Source organism: Oncorhynchus mykiss, chromosome 9 (assembly GCF_013265735.2).
Source record: "Oncorhynchus mykiss isolate Arlee chromosome 9, USDA_OmykA_1.1, whole genome shotgun sequence".
NCBI classification, from domain to species: domain Eukaryota; kingdom Metazoa; phylum Chordata; class Actinopteri; order Salmoniformes; family Salmonidae; genus Oncorhynchus; species Oncorhynchus mykiss.
Window position 1 is genome coordinate 42,630,621 of NC_048573.1, and position 19,159 is coordinate 42,649,779.

The 19,159-nt window shown below is 43.7% G+C and overlaps 1 protein-coding gene across 13 annotated transcripts in view; it reads right to left on the reverse strand.

Moving 5' to 3' along the window:
* The window catches only part of myt1a (myelin transcription factor 1a), a 35,915-nt gene that overhangs the window by 12,473 nt on the left and 4,283 nt on the right, over positions 1-19,159 (reverse strand). For 4 of the 13 annotated variants that reach the window (XR_005053254.1, XM_021615769.2, XM_036988055.1 and 1 more), the window contains 15 exons: positions 14,455-14,549; positions 13,824-13,878; positions 13,670-13,700; positions 13,349-13,414; positions 12,914-13,161; positions 11,699-12,739; positions 11,478-11,597; positions 11,240-11,330; positions 10,938-11,063; positions 10,539-10,753; positions 3,151-3,359; positions 2,210-2,434; positions 777-931; positions 503-565; positions 68-136 (listed from right to left, as the gene is read on the reverse strand). Coding sequence is in view for 12 of the 13 variants with exons in the window: in XM_021615769.2 (XP_021471444.2) it covers positions 68-136; positions 503-565; positions 777-931; positions 2,210-2,434; positions 3,151-3,359; positions 10,539-10,753; positions 10,938-11,063; positions 11,240-11,330; positions 11,478-11,597; positions 11,699-12,739; positions 12,914-13,161; positions 13,349-13,414; positions 13,670-13,700; positions 13,824-13,878; positions 14,455-14,549 (2,809 nt within the window). In the remaining variant the exon portion in view is untranslated. Of the gene's footprint in view, positions 1-67; positions 137-502; positions 566-776; positions 932-2,209; positions 2,435-3,150; positions 3,360-10,538; positions 10,754-10,937; positions 11,064-11,239; positions 11,331-11,477; positions 11,598-11,698; positions 12,740-12,913; positions 13,162-13,348; positions 13,415-13,669; positions 13,701-13,823; positions 13,879-14,454; positions 14,550-18,604; positions 18,969-19,159 lie in introns of those variants that run through there. The other 9 variants (XM_021615777.2, XM_021615770.2, XM_021615776.2 and 6 more) reach the window with 8 other exon arrangements.

Below are 19,159 nucleotides of genomic sequence, written 5' to 3' on the forward strand. Positions count from 1 at the left end.
AGTTACCCCTGGGTTGGAAGGAAGGAAGGAAGGAAGGACGGAAGGGGGAATACAAGCACAGACATACTTAAGTTCAGCAGAGTGGGCCGCCATGAGGGTCCGAAGAGACTTATCAGCAAGAGGACAGCCTGACAGACTGGAAGATATGGAAAATATAGAGAGAGAGAAGGAGGGGGAGCGAGAGAGAGAGGGAAGGAGAGCGATGGAGAGGATATTGTGAAGTCATTTAATAAGGGGCAGAACAAAGGAAAGGGCTCGATCCCAATCATAACAATGAATATTGTTTACAGGATTCATTGTAGCACAGGATAAGAGAGTAATAGAGTATAGTCATTATTGAAGGTTCTGGATTTGTAATGCAGAAGTGCAGATTAGTTGACATTCAGAATCAGTGCCTGAAAAACACTATAAATGCAGTTGTATGTAGTTGTAAGACGGAAAATGTGAAACAGCGCTACCGACTGCATTGGTTGAAATGCAGGGGAGTGGGGCTGTGTCATACCTCCGATGTGAAGCGTAGTTTCCAGTGATGTGCCCACTGCCATCACAACCTGGGGTGGGACATCTGGAGATAATTGGAAATTAATTAATTAATTGAAAACATAGTGAGGGTGGATGGCAGTACTACTTTGAACTATGTCCTTTATAATAGTTATGTGTCAGCCTTGAGATTAGAGTACTCCATAGATAGAATTTTTAAGATTAAAATTGGGATGCTTTTTCTCTTATAATGTTGTTATGAATGCTGGATTTAAGTTATTTTAGAGCAGACTTACAGTAGAACCTCTTTCTTGCAGTCTTTGGGCGAGAACTGGACCTTGAAGCTGGACGTGGTGACCTCGCCTGGGTACTTCCTGTCCTCCATGCTCTCCTGAGCGATGTCATCGTCCTCTGCATCAGAAGAGGTGTAGGAGTGGGCCACAAAGTCCACCTGGGGGAAGGTCAAACAAACACAGGTAAGGATGGAGAGAGATTATAGTTTATAATTTCATCCATCCCTGATTCATTGCCAGGATGTTCCATTGAGACAAAAAGGCAATCTTACAATTTTGATTTGGAATAATTACGTAAATGTGATATTTCAGTTTTTTTTTTAATTTTTTTTTACCTGTTTTTGCTTTGTTATTATGGGTATTGTGTGTAGCTTGATGAGGGGAAAATATTTAATACATTTTAGAATAAGGCTGTAAAGTAACAAAAGGTGGAAAAGGTCAATGGGTCTGAATATTTTTTCAGAATCCATCTGTGCCACTGAGTCTGGCTTAATTCCAGTTTGTCTACATATTAATAATTTACATGTTGGATTCAGGTCTCCATTTCAACCAACAATCTAAGTTAAAGAATAGGACTAAAACAAATCAAACTTTAAATGCAGTTTGATTTGATTCAATCAAATTCTTTAACTTTTGTTTTTGGTTGAGAAGGAGATGTGAATACAACATATTTATTATCAACTTGTAGATTCCATTTGAAATTAACCAAACTCTAGGCCTATATGTATTTGAATCATGTGCTGAATAGCTGTTGATTACTTCCCAAATACTATACAGGCCTCAAAAGCAGCATACCACCCTGCATCCTGATGCTGGCTTTCCTCTGAAGCTAAGCAGGGTTGGTCCTGGTCAGTCCCTGGATGGGAGACCAGATGCTGCTGGAAGTGGTGTTGGAGGGCAAGTAGGAGGCACTCTTTCTTCTGGTCGAAATAAAATATCCCTTTTCCCCAGGGCAGTGATTGGGGACATTGCCCTGTGTAGGGTGCCGTCTTTTGGATGGGAAGTTAAACGGGTGTCTTCTCTGTGTTCACTAAAGATCCCACAGCACTTATCGTAAGAGATGGGGTGTTAACCCCGGTGTACTGGCTAAATTCCCAATCTGGCCCTCATACCATCATGGCTGTCTAATCATCCCCAACTTCCAAATGACTCATTCATCCCCCTTCCTCTCCCCTGTAACTATTGCCCAGGTCGTTGCTGTAAATGAGAATGTCTTCTCAGTCAAATTACCTTGTAAAATAAGGGTAAAAAAAAAAGGTTGATAACTTTTTTCAAATCCAATATGTATTTTCCACATCACAATACGTAGACAGATTACGTTGAAACAACGTTGATTTAACCAGTTTGTGCCCAGCGGGTAACCTCTCTCAAGACTATAACATTATCATAATTCCAATGGTTTGGTGTTATTTGCAGACTTGGCGTTATGTGGTTACCTCATCTTGCTCCTCCTCCTCTTTGGGACAGTTTGGCTTGGTGAAGTCCAGAGGCCCTTCCCACTCCTCTTGCAGGTGGGCCTGGGACAAGGGAACACCTCCCAGGTGCTGCGAGGAAGAGGAGGAGGATAAAGATGGGTCTGGTGATTGCATCCCTTCCCTCTTGATGGGCTTCTTCATGCTCAGGTCCAGTGTACCATTCTCATCCACTTCAATATCAATTTCCTGAAGGTACAAGGACTATGTTAGCATGTGTGTGTGTGTGTGTGTGTGTGTGTGTGTGTGTACCAGTGGAGACTGTTGAGGGGAGGACGGCTCCTAATAATGTCTGGACTGGAGTAAATGGAATGGCATCAAACACATGGAATCCACGTGTTTGATGCATTTGATACCATTCCACTGATTCCACCCCAGCCATTACCATGAGCCCATCCTCCCCAATTAAGGTGCCACCAACCTCCTCTAGTGTGTATAGATGTAGGATCCTAATTTGATCACTATTTTGTTAATGAGACTTTTTCCGGGCTTCTCTCAGAAGCTCAGGAAAATTCCTGCAGATGAGCTTCTGATTTACATAAATTCACACAAAAGAAACACTAATACATGGTTATATTAACAGTATTGAACTTTTCATGTAGCCTACTTTTGGCCAGCTAATAGCCTAACCACAGATCAAGCAACATTATGGACTAAATGTTCAAATCTTGTTGCTGCAGGATAATTTTGCTGTGACAATATAGGTCAAATTTAGATCCTACACCTGTATATTTATGTACATTGATGACAAAAGTTAGAAGATCACAAGATCAGGTTGATTCGCCAGAAAGTGCATGGTCAAGTAATGCAGTGTGTCCAATAAATATTTTCAAGAGGGAAAGACTTTGTAAAGTCAACTACCAACAACAATAGGATAGGATGGGCTGGGTAGCAAAGAGGCCTACCTTGCCGGCTGCGTCCTGCTGTTTGGTGCTAAGGTTCTCGGGCCTTTCCCAGCAGCGCGTGGACAGGTTCAGGATGGCAGTGGCAGCCATGTGAGCAGCCTCAGCATCATGGGAGTAATCGTAGCCGCTGGAGGACGAGGAGGAGCTGCTCTTTGCATATCCTCCTGACAAGCTATGGCTCGGGGACGAGGCCTTAGGGAATGGTTTAGCTGTGGAGGAGAGAGAGGGTGGGAGTCCAAATGAGAATTCATCCTTCCAGTTGAACATGCACCAAGCCACCATTACAGTTCTCCCTATAACCATCCAATTGCTCTCATGAGCACTGACATAACAAATTAAAGTTATGTTTTGGTATTTAAGGAATGGTTTCCAACAGAAATTCAACAAATGCCAAGATCATCTTTTTTATATAGGGGATAGATCACCTATGAAATTAGCAGATATAACATATCGAATCCCCTGGTTGTTGGACTTGGTGGAAAACAAAACAATTCTGTATATACAGTGCCTTCTGACTTTTTCCACATTTTGTTAAATTACAGCCTTATTCTAAAATTGATTAGAACATTTTTTCCCTCAGCAATCTACACACAATACCCCATTACAAAGAAAAAAAACAGGTTTTAATTATTTTTTGCTAATTTATTTTTTTTAAATAACAGAAATACCTTATTTACATAAGTATTGAGACCCTTTGCTATGAGACTCAAAATTGAGCTCAGGTGCATCCTGTTTCCATTGGTTTCCATTGATCATCCTTGAGATGTTTCTACAACTTGATTGGAGTCCACCTGTGGTAAATTCAATTGATTGGCCATGATTTGGTTTCTTTGCAGAAATTCTGTCAGAGTGATGATCTGTCACTCTGACAGAGCTTTAGAGTTCCTCTGTGGAGATGGGAGAACCTTCCAGTAGGACAACTATCTCTGCAGCACTCCACCAATCAGGCCTTTATGGTAGTATGGCCAGACGGAAGCCACTGCCTTTGCCAAAAGGCACCTAAAGACTCTCAGACCATGAGAAACAAAATTCTTTGGTCTGATGAAACCAAGATTGAACTCTTTGGCCTGAATGCCAAGCATCACGTCTGGAGGAAACCTGGCAACATCCCTACAGTGAAGCATGGTGGTGGCAGCATCATGCTGTGGGAATGTTTACAGCTGCAGGGACTGGGAGACTAGTCAGGATCGAGGCAAAGATGAACGGAGCAAAGTACAGAGAGATCCTTGATGAAAACCTGCTCCAGAGCACTCTGGACCCCTGACTGGGGCGAAGGTTCCCCTTCCAACAGGACAACAACCCCTAAGCACACAGCTAAGACAACGCAGGAGTGGCTTCAGGACAAGTCTCAGAATGTCCTTGAGTGGCCCAGCCAGAGCCCGGATTTTAACCCGAATGAACATCTCTGGAGAGACCTGAAAATAGCTGTGCAGCATCACTTCCCATCTACCCTTACAGAGCATGAAAGGATCTGCAGAGAATGGGAGAAACTCCCCAAATACAGGTGTGCAAAGCTTGTAGCGTCATACTCAAACAGAATTTAGGCTGTAATCACTGCCATAGGTGCTTCAACAAAGTACTGAGTAAAGAGTCTGAATGATTATGTAAACGTAATATTTCCGGTTTTAATTTTCTATAAAAATAAACATTCCTAAAAATCTGTTTTTGCTTTGTCAGTATGGGGTATTGTGTATAGATTGATGAGGGGGGAGAAACAATGTAATACATTTAGAATTAGGCTGTAACGTAACAAAATGTGGAAAAAGTCAAGTGGTCTGAATACTTTCCGAAAGTATTCATACACCTTGCTTTATAGCCTAAATTCAAAATGGATTAGATTGGGATTTTTTGTCACCCATCTACACACAATACCTCATAATGACAAAGTGAAAACCTGTATATGGACATTTTTGTAAATGTACATACAGTACCAGTCAAAAGTTTGGACACACCTACTCATTCTAGGGTTTTTCTTTATTTTACTATTTTCTACATCGTAGAATAATAGTAAAGACATCTCAACTATGAAATAACACATATGGAATCATATGTAACCAAAAAAGTGTTAAACAAATCGAAATATATTTTATATTTGAGATTTTTCAAAGTAGCCACCCTTTGCCTCGATGACAGATTTGCAGACTCTTGGCATTCTCTCAACAAGATTCATGAGGTATGGAATGTATTTCAATTAACAAGTCTGCCTCGTTAAAAGTTCATTTGTGGCAAGAAGGTGAGACATGAAGGTCAGTCAATCGTGAAAATGTCAAGAACTTTGAACGTTTCTTCAAGTGCAGTCACAAAAACCATCAAGTGCTATGATGGAAATGGCTCTCATGAGGACAGCCACAGGAAAGGAGACCCAGAGTTACCTCTGCTGGAGAGGATAAGTTCATTAGAGTTACCAGTCTCAGAAATTGCAGCCCAAATAAATGCTTCACAGAGGTCAAGAAACAGACACATCTCAACATCAACTGTTCAAAGGAGACTGTGTGAATCAGGCCTTCATGATCGAATTTCTGCAAACCACTACTAAAGGACACCAATAAGAAGAAGAGACTTGCTTGGGCCCAGAAACATGAGCAATGGACATTAGACCGGTGGAAATCTGTCCTTTGGTCTGATGAGTCCAAATTTTAGATTTTTGGTTCCAACTGTTGTGTCTTTGTGAGAGGCAGAGTAGGTGAACGGATGATCTCTGCATGTGTAGTTTCCACCATGAAGCATAGAGGAGGAGATGTGATGGTGTTGGGGTGCTTTGCTGGTGACACTGTCTGTGTGATTTATTTAGAATTCAAGGCATACTTAACCAGCACGGCTACCACAGCATTCCGCAGCAACATCCCATCTGGTTCGCGCTTAGTGGGACTATCAATTGCTTTTCAACAGGACAATGACCCAACAAATCAAATAAAAAAATAAAAAGATGATCACATATTTAGCAGATGTTATTGCGGCTGTAGCGAAATGCTTGTGTACCTAGCTCCAACAGTGCAGTAATATCTAACAATTCACAACAATACACAAATCTAAAAGTAAAATAATGGAATTAAGAAATATATAAATATTAGGACGAACAATGTCGGAGTGGCACTGACTAAAATACAGTAGAATAGAATACAGAATATACATATGAAATGAATAAAGCAATATGTAAACATTATTAAAATGACTAGTGTTATATTATTAAAGTGACCAGTGACTCCATGTTTATGTATATAGGGCAGCAGCCTCTAAGGTGCAGGGTTGAGTAACTGGGTGGTAGCCGGGTAGTGATGGCTATTTAACAGTCTGATGTCCTTGATATAGAAGCTGTTTTTCATTCTCTTGGTCCCAGCTTTGATGCACCTGTACTGACCTTGCCGTCTGGATGATAGCGGGGTGAACAGGTTGTGGCTCGGATGGTTGATGTCCTTGATGATCTTTTTGGCCTTCATGTGACATCGGGTGCTGTAGGTGTCCTGTAGGGCAGACAGTGTGCCCCCAGTGATGTGTTGGGCAGACCGCACCACCATCTAGAGAGCCCTGTGGTTGCGGGCAGTGCAGTTGCCATACCAGGCAGTGATACAGCCTGACAGGATGCTCTTAATTGTACATCTGTAAAAGTTTGTGAGGGTCTTAGGGACCAAGCCAAATTTATTCTGCCTCCTGAGGTTGAAGAGGTGCTATTGCGCCTTCTTCACCACACTGTCTCTGTGGGTGGACCATTTCAGATTGTCAGTGTATTGTATGCCGAGGAACTTGAAGCTTTCCACTTTCTCCACTGCGGTCCCGTCAATGTGGATAGGGGCGTGCTCCCTCTGCTTTTTCCTGAATCCCACAATCAGCTCCTTTGTTTTGTTGATGTTGAGGGAGAGGTTATTTTCCTGGCACCACTCCGCCAGGGCCCTCACCTCCTCCCTAGTCAGTGTTGGTAATCAGGCCTACAATGGTTGTGTCGTCTGCAAACTTGATGATTGAGTTGGAGTGTGTGGCCACGCAGTCATGGGTGAACAGAGAGTACAGGAGGGGGCTGAGCACGCATCCTTCTGGGGGCCCATGTGTTGAGGATCAGTGAAGTGGAGGTATTGTTTCCTAACTTCACTACCTGGAGGCGGCCCTTCAGGAAGTTCAGGACACAGTTGCACAGGGCGGGGTTCAGACCCAGGTCCCCGAGCTTAATGATGAGCTTGGAGGGTACTATGGTGTTGAAGGCTAAGATATAGTCAATGAACAGCATTCTTACATAGGCATTCGTCTTGTCCAGATGGGATAGGGTGGTGTGCAGTGCAATGGCGATTGCATCGTCTGTGGATATATTGGGGTAGTAAGCAAATTGAAGTGGGTCTAGGGTGTCCGGTAAGGTAGAGGTGATATGATCCTTAACTAGCCTCTCAAAGCACTTCATGATGACAGAAGTGAGTGCTATGGGGCGATAGTCATTTAGTTCAGTTACCTTTGCTTTCTTGGGTACAGGAACAATGGTGGACATCTTGAAGCAAGTGGGGACAGCAGACTGGGATAGGGAGAGATTGAATGTCTCCATAAACACTCCAGCCAGCTGGTCTGCACATGCTCTGAGGACCGTCAGCCTTGTGAGGATTAACACGCTTAAATGTCTTACTCATGTCGGCCACGGAGAACAAGAGCCCACAGTCCTTGGTAAGGGGTCTATGGAGAGGTTACAACAGCGGAGTCTGGGACCAGTCCTGCTATTACTCTGACTGTTGGTGAGGAAACAGTTAAAACTGACCAATTCCAGGAAGGTGGCAGGACCTATGAATTCAGACTAGAGGTTGAAATGGCCGATTAATTAGGGCCCATTTCAAGTTTTCATAACAATCTGAAATCGGTATTTTTGGACACTGATTTGGGCAATTTAAAAAAAGTTTTTTTTACACCTTTATGTAACTAGGCAAGTCAGTTAATGTTAATGTTGTCGATGTGTTCCTGGTTCGAGCCCAGGTAGGGGCGAGGAGAGGGACAGAAACTATACTGTTACACTGGCAATACTAAAGTGCCTATAATAACATCCAATAGTCAAAGGTATATGAAATACAAATGGTATAGAGAGAAATAGTCCTATAAATACTATATTAACTACAACCTAAAACCTATTACCTTGGAATATTGAAGTCTCATGTTAAAAGGAACCACCAGCTTTCATATGTTCTCATGTTCTGAGCAAGGAACATAAATGTTAGCTTTTTTATATGGCACATATTGCACTTTTACTTTCTTCTCCAACACTTTGTTTTTGCATTATTTAAACCAAATTGAACATGTTTCATTATTTATTTGAGGCTAAATTTATTTTTATTGATGTATTATATTAAGTTAAAATAAGTGTTCATTCAGTATTGTTGTAATTGTCATTATTACAAATACGTTTTAAAAATCGGACGATTAATCGGTATCTGCTTTTTTTGGTCCTCTAATAATCGGCATCGGCGTTGAAAAATCATAATCGGTCGACCTCTAATTCAGACTTCGGGTGCTCAAGGACTGTGCAACAACATCCAGTCCCATCTTCTAGCCCGCCAACTCCAGGTCATGCAGTTACATCCTTCCACCATCACCTGGGTCATGGACTACCTCACTGACAGGCCGCAGTGGGTCAGACTACAGAACCACTCTGTCTCAGACAACATCCTCACTAACACAGATGCCCCACAAGGGACGGTTTTGTAACCATTCCTCTTCACCCTCTACACAGCAGACTGCTGGCACGCCCAAGCCTCCTGTCGCCTACAAATGTTTTCAGACGATTCAGCCATTGTAGGCTGCATTACAAAGGATGATGATTCCCAATACAGGGAGGAAATATCTTCATTTGTAATATGGTGCAGCTGAAACCGCCTGGAGCTGAATGGGTCTAAAACCAATAAGCTGGTGATAGACTTCAGGAGGAAGGAGAGTGCGTTTGCTGTGGTCATCAATGCGGTCACTGTGGCAAGGGTGGGCTCGTACAAATACCTGGGGTTGGTGATTGACGCAGTGGAAAGAGAACAATCTAGATCCCACCCTAGATAAGCGGAACCTCAAGAAGCTCAGGAGTATAGAGGCCATCACTAGCCACGCCCTCCACAGTACCTGGCTGGAGCATTGCAGTGCGATGGCAGACAGATTTCTTTTTCCTAAAACAGAGCGTTTCCAGGGCCTCCCAGGTGGCGCTGCTGTGCCATCAGAGTCCCTGGGTTCGCGCCCAGGCTCTGTCGTAACTGGCCGCGACCGGGAGGTCCGTGGGGCGACGCACAATTGGCCTAGTGTCGTCCGGGTTAGGGAGGGCTTGGTCGGTAGGGATGTCCTTGTCTCATCGCGCACCAGCAACTCCTGTGGCAGGCTGGGCGCAGTGCGTGCGTGCTAACCAAGGTTGCCATGTGCACGGTGTTTCCTCCGACACATTGGTGCGGCTGGCTTCCGGGTTGGATGCGCGCTGTGTTAAGAAGCAGTGCGGCTTGGTTGGGTTGTGTATCGGAGGACGCATGACTTTCAACCGAGCCCGTACGGGAGTTGTAGCAATGAGACAAGATAGTAGCTACTACAACAATTGGATACCGGCCTCCCGGGTGGCGCAGTGGTTAAGGGCGCTGTACTGCAGCTCCAGCTGTGCCATCAGAGTCCCTGGGTTCGCGCCCAGGCTCTGTCGTAACTGGCCGCGACCGGGAGGTCCGTGGGGTGACGCACAATTGGCCTAGCGTCGTCCGGGTTAGGGAGGGATTGGTCGGTAGGGATCTCCTTGTCTCAGCGCGCCAACGACTCCTGTGGCGGGCCGGGCGCAGTGCGCGCTAGCCAAGGTTGCCAGGTGCACGGTGTAGCCTCCGGGTTGGATGCACGCTGTGTTAAGAAGCAGTACGGCTGGTTGGGTTGTGTATCGGAGGACGCATGACATTCAACCTTCGTCTCTCCCGAGCCCGTACGGGAGTTGTAGCAATGAGACAAGATAGTAGCTACTACAACAATTGGATACCACGAAATTGGGGAGAAAAAGGGGTAAAAAAATAAATAAAAATTGGATACCACAAAATTGGGGAGAAAAAGGGGTAAAATAAAAATACATATGCTATGAGGCTTTTAACATGAACATATCCATTGATATCCATTGATGATGTGCTGCTTTTAATGTCTGTGTGTCTTTTGTTGTGTTTTTATGGCATTATGGCAAATTTCTCCTCTGGGGGATGAATAAACGACTATCTTGTCTTATCTTAAGGCCCTTCAAGGTTGAAGATTGAGGACTCGAGAACCTTTGTCTCTAATCCATACATTTTTAGCCCCTTACTGTTATCAGATCTGATGACCGTTCAATTACCATAATACACAACCTTGTTATTAATGTGCTATAAAGATTATAGCTGCTTTCCCTGCATTCTCATAGTTTTTAATTCTTTCTGCCAAGATCATCTTACATTTGATGGCTTTGGGTGAGGATTGACTGGTGGCGGGCATCTTTGGAACCAGCATAGGCTTCCCAAACACCTGGACGTCGAAGCTTGCATAGTCGAAGGAAACCTTGGAGTATTTCTCCAGCTCTTTGGCCAAGTTGGCGCGGGGTGTAGCAGGCACCATGTTGGGTCTGTAGCCGTACTGAGGGATCTCCAGCTGCTTCACAAAACACATTGGTCTGTTGGAGAGAGAGAGAGCGAGAGAGAGAGAGAGAGAGAGAGAGAGAGAGAGAGAGAGAGAGAGAGAGAGAGAGAGAGAGAGAACATTGTGTGCAAGAGAAGGGGTCAAATATGAGTAAAAATGCACCAGAGACGGACAGCTATTTAAGTAAGGGGAGAAAGGGAGGAGGAGAAAGGGCTCACCTGAGAACTCTGTCTGAGTGGGGGCTCCCAGTTTGGGGCTCGCTGACTGAAGGCTGGGGGTGACTGAGGGTGACTTGGCCCCCCTTGGCAAGCTTCTCTGCAGCTGCGATGGGACAACCGGACAGACTGAGACAGACAAAGAGAGATAGTGATAATTCATCAATTGTTTCACTTTTGATTGACTAACTTTGTGACTAGAACTACAGCTCATCAACAGCTCATTTAGCATACACTCAATGATAGTCTTTAAGTGTAGGGATAAAAGGTAAATATGAGGTTATAATCACTGGACAGTATAATACCTGCGGTGTGTGTTGCGATTGCTGTTGACATGACCTTGGCCTGTGCATCCTGGAGTTGGACACTTCAGCACATTCTCATGCATGGCCAGGACTAGGGAAATGGAGGCAAAGAGACATAGGCAGAGAGATATATGTATGTGTTACAAGTCTGCATATTGTTCAAAGCAGTAGTTTCCCTGTTAGCACTTTGGTAGTACTGTATTACTACTCTGCTAGTACTACAAACAAAAGTACTCACTCTCAGGTGGGATCCTGTCTTTGTGAGGGCACCCAGAGAGGCTGCGGTGGTGGGGGTACAGCCCAGTCACATGGCCCGTCCCATCACACCCAGGGGTGGGGCATTTCACCTCTTTCTTGTCTGGATGGAAAGGGGAGAGAAGTTGAGTGAGCAGGATAATAATTGGAAGATTAACCTACGGTGGGATAAAAGACATCCTGATAAACCATAAACTGTCCTACCTTTGCTGTGGTGTCCTCTGTGTCGCATGGCTGGGTCCATGGGTTTGCTGGCCCTGTTGTCGGGGCTGTGGTAGCGCTGGTCCTCGGTAGATTGTTGGTCGTCGTTCGGCCCTCTCACCTGCTCGGCCTTCAGGGCGATGGCTTGCTCCAGCAGCCCCAAGTTCCCCCGGGTCATATCCCAGGTCTCAGAGTCATCTGTCACGCCTGAACCCTGTGAGAGACAGTCATCTTCCTCCTCCTCTTCCTCCTCCTCAGATCGTATCTCGATGACCACTGTGGTAGGTGAGGCTTTGTGAGAGTCTTGGTCTTCTTCTTCCACCTCCCCTGCTTCTGTTTCCTCCTCTCCTTCCTCCTCCTCTTCCTCCTCTTCTGTCAACGGGGTACCAATCTTTACCTCCTCCGGTGCCACTTCTGTATCCTCACATCCCTGAGCAAGCGTACTAGAGGCAAGAGGCTCCACGTGGACCACCTCCTCCTCCTCTTCCTCCTCCTTTCCTTCTATTACCTTCTTCTCAGTCTCCTCTCCCTCCTTCTCTTCCCCTTCTTCTTCATCATCTCCTTCCACTTTTGCCTGATGCCTGCTGTAGTCACCACTGGAGTACTGATGATCTGAGTTCTCCTGACCCACACATTGCCTCTCCTCCTCTTTCTCTTCCTCCACCCCCTCTTCTTCCTCTTCTTCCTCGTATCCTACCTCCTCCTTTTGCTTCTCCTCAATCTCTGCTCTCCCTGTTTCATCGTTGCCTTTGGGCTGCTCTGTTGTTCTGTATTCATCAACTGTCCCCTCATCCTCCTCCTCCTCCTCCTCCTCCTCCTCCTCTGTGGCCTGTATCTCTGCCACTACTTGCACCTCCTCTTCATGCCTGTATGTTGCTGTCTCTGCCTCTGTTTCTGCTTCTGCCTCTGTGGAAACCTGCTGTTGGGTTGTGATGGCTGCCTCTGTGTCCTCCTGCAGAGCCTCTGCTTCAGGTGCAGCTATGGTGTCGAACTTGACAGATGTCTCTTTTTCTGTGTCTTCGGGTAACACCTGAGCGCAATTGGCTGTGTACAGTGCAGAGTTGATAGGTTATTGCTAAAGAGAAAGCTGTTCCCTATATTTGTCTTTCCATCATTACTTACTTTAGTATCATTATCAATATATACCACTATAATAGCTAATAACAATCCATGATAAATGTGATATTTTCCTTGGATCCTGGTCTTCTCTTGACTCACCTTTCAAGGATTCCAGTGGGTTTGGCGTTTTGTTATTTTCTTTCTCTTTCTGTTCCTCATCCTCTGACTCCTCCTCCTCCTCCTCATGCTCCGCCTCACTGCCAGTATCACTGTCTGCTGCGTTGAAACCCTCGTCCATGGCCAACTTCAGGGACGGGGACTTTTTCTTAGAGGCGGGCTGATTCTCTTCTGCCTCTGCCTCCGCCTCCGCAAGTTTCCTCTTCTTCACTATTGGGCATCCGAGAACGCTGTGGGTGCGGAGATGGTAAGAGACTATTGAATTCCCCTTCAAGTGTATATTTTACACTATACGTTGAATTTGTTATGGCACTTCTTATCAATGACCCAAAGTTGAGATGTATTTAAAAAACTGTGTTAGCATAGGAACTTGAGTGCTAAGAGTTAGTGGTAGTTAGTACAGTTAGTATATCATACCTTTTGTGTCGTGAATATCTCCCACTGACATGGCCTGAACCATCACATCCAGGGGTGGGGCAGCTACTTAGTGATACAAACAGGAAACAAACGTTTGTTTTCTTCATGTTGCGCAATGGATACGTTCAAACTCTGTATGTGCTTTCCAGTTCATCACCAGCCCAGTTTATTTGCTCTGAATATCTGCATGCTCTGGTTTAAGTGCACTGGGCCGGCCTAAACCAATATTACATTTATCAGGACTGGGCTACATGTATACAGTAATAGGAAACGTGTGTCTGTGAATTTAATACTGTAGCATAAAACATCGTCCTCTCTCACCTTAACTCTGTTCCCACGAGTTCACTGGGTACTGGAGAGTAAAAAGACAAACAGTGAACATCAAAATACACACTTTACGCTAAATGCACTCCAAACGAAGCTGTTTCCATTAGTATCATGCGTTTGAACGTGCATGTGTGTGGCCCCAGCTCACCTCTGATGCCTTTTGAGCGGGTCCGTGTTCTTGTTTCTGCTGCCTCCTGACTCATCTGAAAAACAAAGTGTTATGACAGTGCACTCACTACCTCTCTTTCTCTCTTTCTCTCTTTCACTCACTCACTCACTCACTCACTCACTCACTCACTCACTCACACACATACATACATACTACATAGGCACACAGGTACACATATTGATGCTCATACACACACACACACACACACACACACACACATACACAGCTTCACTTTTTGAGTGACTTCTCTACAATTATTCTCCATCATCAATCCATATAGTACCTCATTGCAAGTACCATAGCAGTATCATTTTATCTCCCCCCCCCGTCTTCCTCTTCCCACACACACGTATTTTAAAGCACAGATACATCCATAACCAAACACATACACATAACATTCATACTGATTTCAAAGTGAGGTGGAACCTCCCCTCATCCTCAATGGAGCAAGATCTGGTTACAGAAGCAGAGTCCTTATCAACTCTAATAAAAGCTTTTAAAAGGAAAAATGTATGACCTCCTTAAGTTTAGGGAGGGAAGGAAGAGAGCGGGAGAGAGGAGCAGAGTGACACACATGCACGCACACCAACACACACACACAGCTTCTCACTTTGATTCGCAGGCTCCTCTTGGTCTCACAGAATCTGCTTATTCTGTCCCCTCGTGTCCACCTCTGGTTCAGCAGCTGGCCTCTGAACTCATTTTCTATTGGAGAGGAGAGACATTGTACACAAAGTCATGGTTATACATCACCAGCATAAAGCATAAATACTTAGTCAGGCCTACATCCTAACCCGTTACGTACTATATTTTTTCCATATATGGCAAGTTAATTTCATTACATAATGTAAATTTCATTGGCGGTGTTGTTTGTTGTTGATCTTATTTGAGTACAACATTTGTTTAAAAAAAAACGTGTACACAAAATGATCATTGTAAAGCACCCCAGAAATCATCTCATGTTCAATCTGGACAGAGCTATAGGTAAAAAAAAAAAGAAGGTGGATGGTTCATAAGAGGGTGATAAATAGCTATGACTCTTATTAAATTATTATTATTGTTATTGCACCCACTAGACTGTTGCACCCACTAGGCTATAGAACGATATTCTAATTATACGATGACACAGCGTTACACCCGTGAACAATGACCAAAAACCAGTCAAAAGTTTGGACACACCTACTCATTCAAGGGTTTTTCTTTATTTTACATTGTAGAATAATAGGGAAGACATCAAAACCATGAAATAACATAGTAACCAAAAAGTTACCAAAATCAAAATATATTGTATATTTGAGATTCCTCAAAGTAGCCACCCTTTGCCTTGATGACATCTTTGCACACTCTTGACATTCTCTCAACCAGATTCACCTGGAATGCTTTTTCCCAACAGTCTTGAAGGAGTTCCCACACATGCTGAGCACTTGTTGGCTGCTTTTTCTTCACTCTGCGGTCCAACTCGTCCCAAACCATCTCAATGTGGTTGAGGTCAGGTGATTGTGGAGGCCAGGTCATCTGATGCAACACTCCATCACTCTCCTTCTTGGTCAAATAGTCCTTACACAGCCTGGAGGTGTGTTTTTGGTCATTGTCCTGTTGAAAAACAAATGATAGTCCCACTAAGCGCAAACTAGATGGGATGGTGAATCACTGCAGAATGCTGTGATAGCCATGCTGGTTAAGTGTGCCTTGAATTCTAAACAAATCACTGACAGTGTCACCAGCAAAGCACCCCCACACCATCACACCTTCTCTTCCATGCTTCACGGTGGGAACCACACATGCGGACAGATTTCCACTGATCTAATGTCCATTGCTTGTGGTTCTTGGAGCAAGCAAGTCTCTTCTTATACTTGGTGTCCTTTTGTAGTGGTTTCTTTGCAAGGCCTGATTCATGCAGTCTCCTATGAACAGTTGATGTTGAGATGTGTCTGTTACTTGACCTCCGAGAAGCATTTATTTGGGCTGCAATTTCTGAGCCTGGTAAATCTAATGAACTTATCCTCTGCAGCAGAGGTAACTCTGGGTCTTCTTTTCCTGTGGTGGTCCTCATGAGAGCCAGTTTCATCATAGCGCTTGATGGTTTTTGCGACTACACTTGAAGAAACCTTAAAAGTTCTTGAAATTTTCCAGATTGACTGACCTTCATGTCTTCAAGTAATGATGGACTGTCGTTTCTCTTTGCTTATTTGAGCTGTTCTTGCCATAATAAGGACTTGGTCTTTTTCCAAATAGGGCTATCTTCTGTATACCACCACTGCCTTGTCACAACACAACTGATTGGCTCAAACGCATTAAGAAGGAAAGAAATTCCTCAAATGAACTTTCAACAAGGCATACCTGTTAATTGAAATGCATTCTGAGTGACTGCCTCATGAAGCTGGTTGAGGGAATGCCAAGAGTGTGCAAAGCTGTCATCAAGGCAAAGGGCTACTTTGAAGAATCACAAAAATAAAATATATTTTGATTTGTTTAAAACTTTTTTGGTTACTACATGATGACATATGTGTTATTTCATAGTTTTGATGTCTTCACTATAATTCTACAATGTAGAAAATAGTAAAAATGTAAGAAAAACCCTGGAATGAGTACTTGTGTCCAAACTTTTGACTGGTGCTGTATAGCATGGGCACTCGACACAGCTGTTTCATTTTAGGCATACTATACATTACGAACTACATCCACACAGCTATTGTCTCATGTGGGCACCTGGTACCTTGGAGCTCCTCATACATTAGGACTCTTCAACCCTATGCCTGGAGAGCTACCATTCTGTAGGTTTTCGCTCCAACCCTAATCTAGCGCACCTGTTTCTAATAATTAGCTGGTTGATAAACGGAATCAGGTTTGTTTAATCTGTTATTTACAATCGTGTGGCTCAGTTGGTAGAGCATGCAGCTTGCAACGCCAGGGTTGTGGTTTGGACTCCCACCGGAGACCAGTACGTGAAAGTACGAAAATGTATGCATTTACTACTGTAAATCGCGTCTGATAAATGAAAAAATGTCTAACCTACAGGAGGGTAGCTCTCCACGAACAGGATTGGGCTGTGTGTGAGATTCTCCCAGAAAAATATGAGAACAATACAGAAGGCCTTCACGTGTGTTATCACTAGAGCTCTCAGTTAATCACTGATACTGAGGGATAGCCTACAGTGTTCTAAGATCATGTTGCGTAAAACATGCAGCAATGTGCAAAAAAATATGTATAATTTTACACCATATTAGGCCTACCTATGATTACGCCTGCTATATGGATGGACAGCTAGCCCAGTAACTGGTGTAATTGTGTTATTTGAGGAATAGGCTTTAATAAACCAGTCATGAAGCATATATGCTAAAATATTTAACTGTACAACGGAAATGCATATCCGCTTACCAGAGCAGCTAGCCTACCAAAAGCATAGCCCTCGAACATGCTATTTTTCTTCTGTATTGCACATAATGGAATTAGACCTAAAAGCATACTGTAGGACACATTTGAATAGATTCAACAAAAAATATATGATTGTGGGTTTAACGAGAACGGGGCTTCGTGTCTTTGTTTATCGTTATTGCACAAAAACACAACGGCGCTCGCTGTCCATGGTGCTAACACGACCTAACACACTCACTCTGTATGAGATGCTATGCCACCACGCCTTCGATTTAATCAGTCCTTGCAGTAGAGAGAGAGAGAGTGAGCCTTCAAATATCAAGCTTGGGTGGGTTTTTCTAGTGCTACTATATTAATAAACTCGTTATAAATGGCACTCTGAGCGCACTTAGCCCCGGGAGATGGTGACATTTGAGGGGCGCATCGGCTCTCGGAAATGTAGCTCCACCTCCCCCGTCTCCTACCGACACACTTTACAGTCATCGACACACAACCTCCTGCGAGCCGAGTAGCAAAGCACTAGGCAAATTATACAGTAACGCAGCAAGTAGGCCCATTGCAAAGCCACTTTGTCACAAAATAACATGCAGGTTTGGGCCTTAATTAGTCACCGAGTGAACATCCACATACAACTGAACTACAAAGACAAAAAACTGAAGAGATAGGAACAAGAAAAGTAGGCAACATTGCGTTTATTAAAGGCCTATGCCTCTCTGGGTTGCAAAAACATAAAGGACTTTCACAATAGCACCCTAAATCGAAACAAATATGCCTGGCTTCAAATATGATTTGATATCTCCTACTTTTTCTATAGGCTCTTCATAATGTAAAGGGAAGGGTAAACCACAAAATACAATGGCATAGGCTACTGCACAAGGCCTACAGCTTTCAAACTTATCAACATTATGATTTTCTCCAAGTTTCTGTAACCCTAAGCAACACTCAATCGGCTACAAGTCACACATTAATGTTTTTACAAACTGTGAACATTATAGCTTATTCTGAAACTCATATCAAAACGATAAGCGTTTTTTTTCAAGGGGAATATCCAAAAGAGTTCAGTTATTTGTCCGAATTGACATTCTCTGGTCGTTTGGATTACCTTTGGATTACCTTTGGATTAACAGAACTGTGTATTCTGCTTTTTCAGTCCATAATGTATATGATACTGAAGGTTATGTGAAATAAGATTAGTGTTTTATATAAATGAGCAGCCTAAAGAGACTGCATCTTTAAGAATTAGGACCGGGACGTCCATTTCAGAAACCAAAATATATTCGCGAAAGGATAGGCTTACAATCTGATTTCAAACGAATTTGGGGAACATAATAATGTAACTATATACTGCAGAATTGTAAACGTAATATGATTTATAAATAGCCTACCATTTTTGAATGGTTCTGGTTGCTTCGTTGTTTTCAAGTAGGCAAAACGGGCTTTCTGATCCCTATTTCAACAACTTCTGCTCAGCATTGGATACAACGTCCACAACATCCCCGCACCGCCCTCATTGACCGTTAGAGACATCAAACATAATCCGGAGCTGGGTGCTCTTCCGACAGTCTCCAGTTTACAAATGCGGCATTACTCCAACTTTAAATGTAGAATAGCCTACACCAAAATATATAAGCAAAAAAACATGGCTTCATTTGCCTTTGTCAGCGAGAATACGTAATTTTGCCTTACCTTTCGCTCATGGTCCCTTGTTCACCCCTCCCCCATACTCTGACATCACCATAGCAAACCCCACAACATAGGCTAAGAGGGGCAGGGCTTCGGGTACTCCAGTTAATTTTTGATATCACTTATCATGGTGCATCAATCATACATTATCTTTAGACTCGACACCCTCAATCAACATCAGTATTGAGGCAAATCTAAGCACCGTGCAAGGATCTTGAACAGTTCAGTGTCCCGGACAGCGCTTGGGTGGCGCGTGC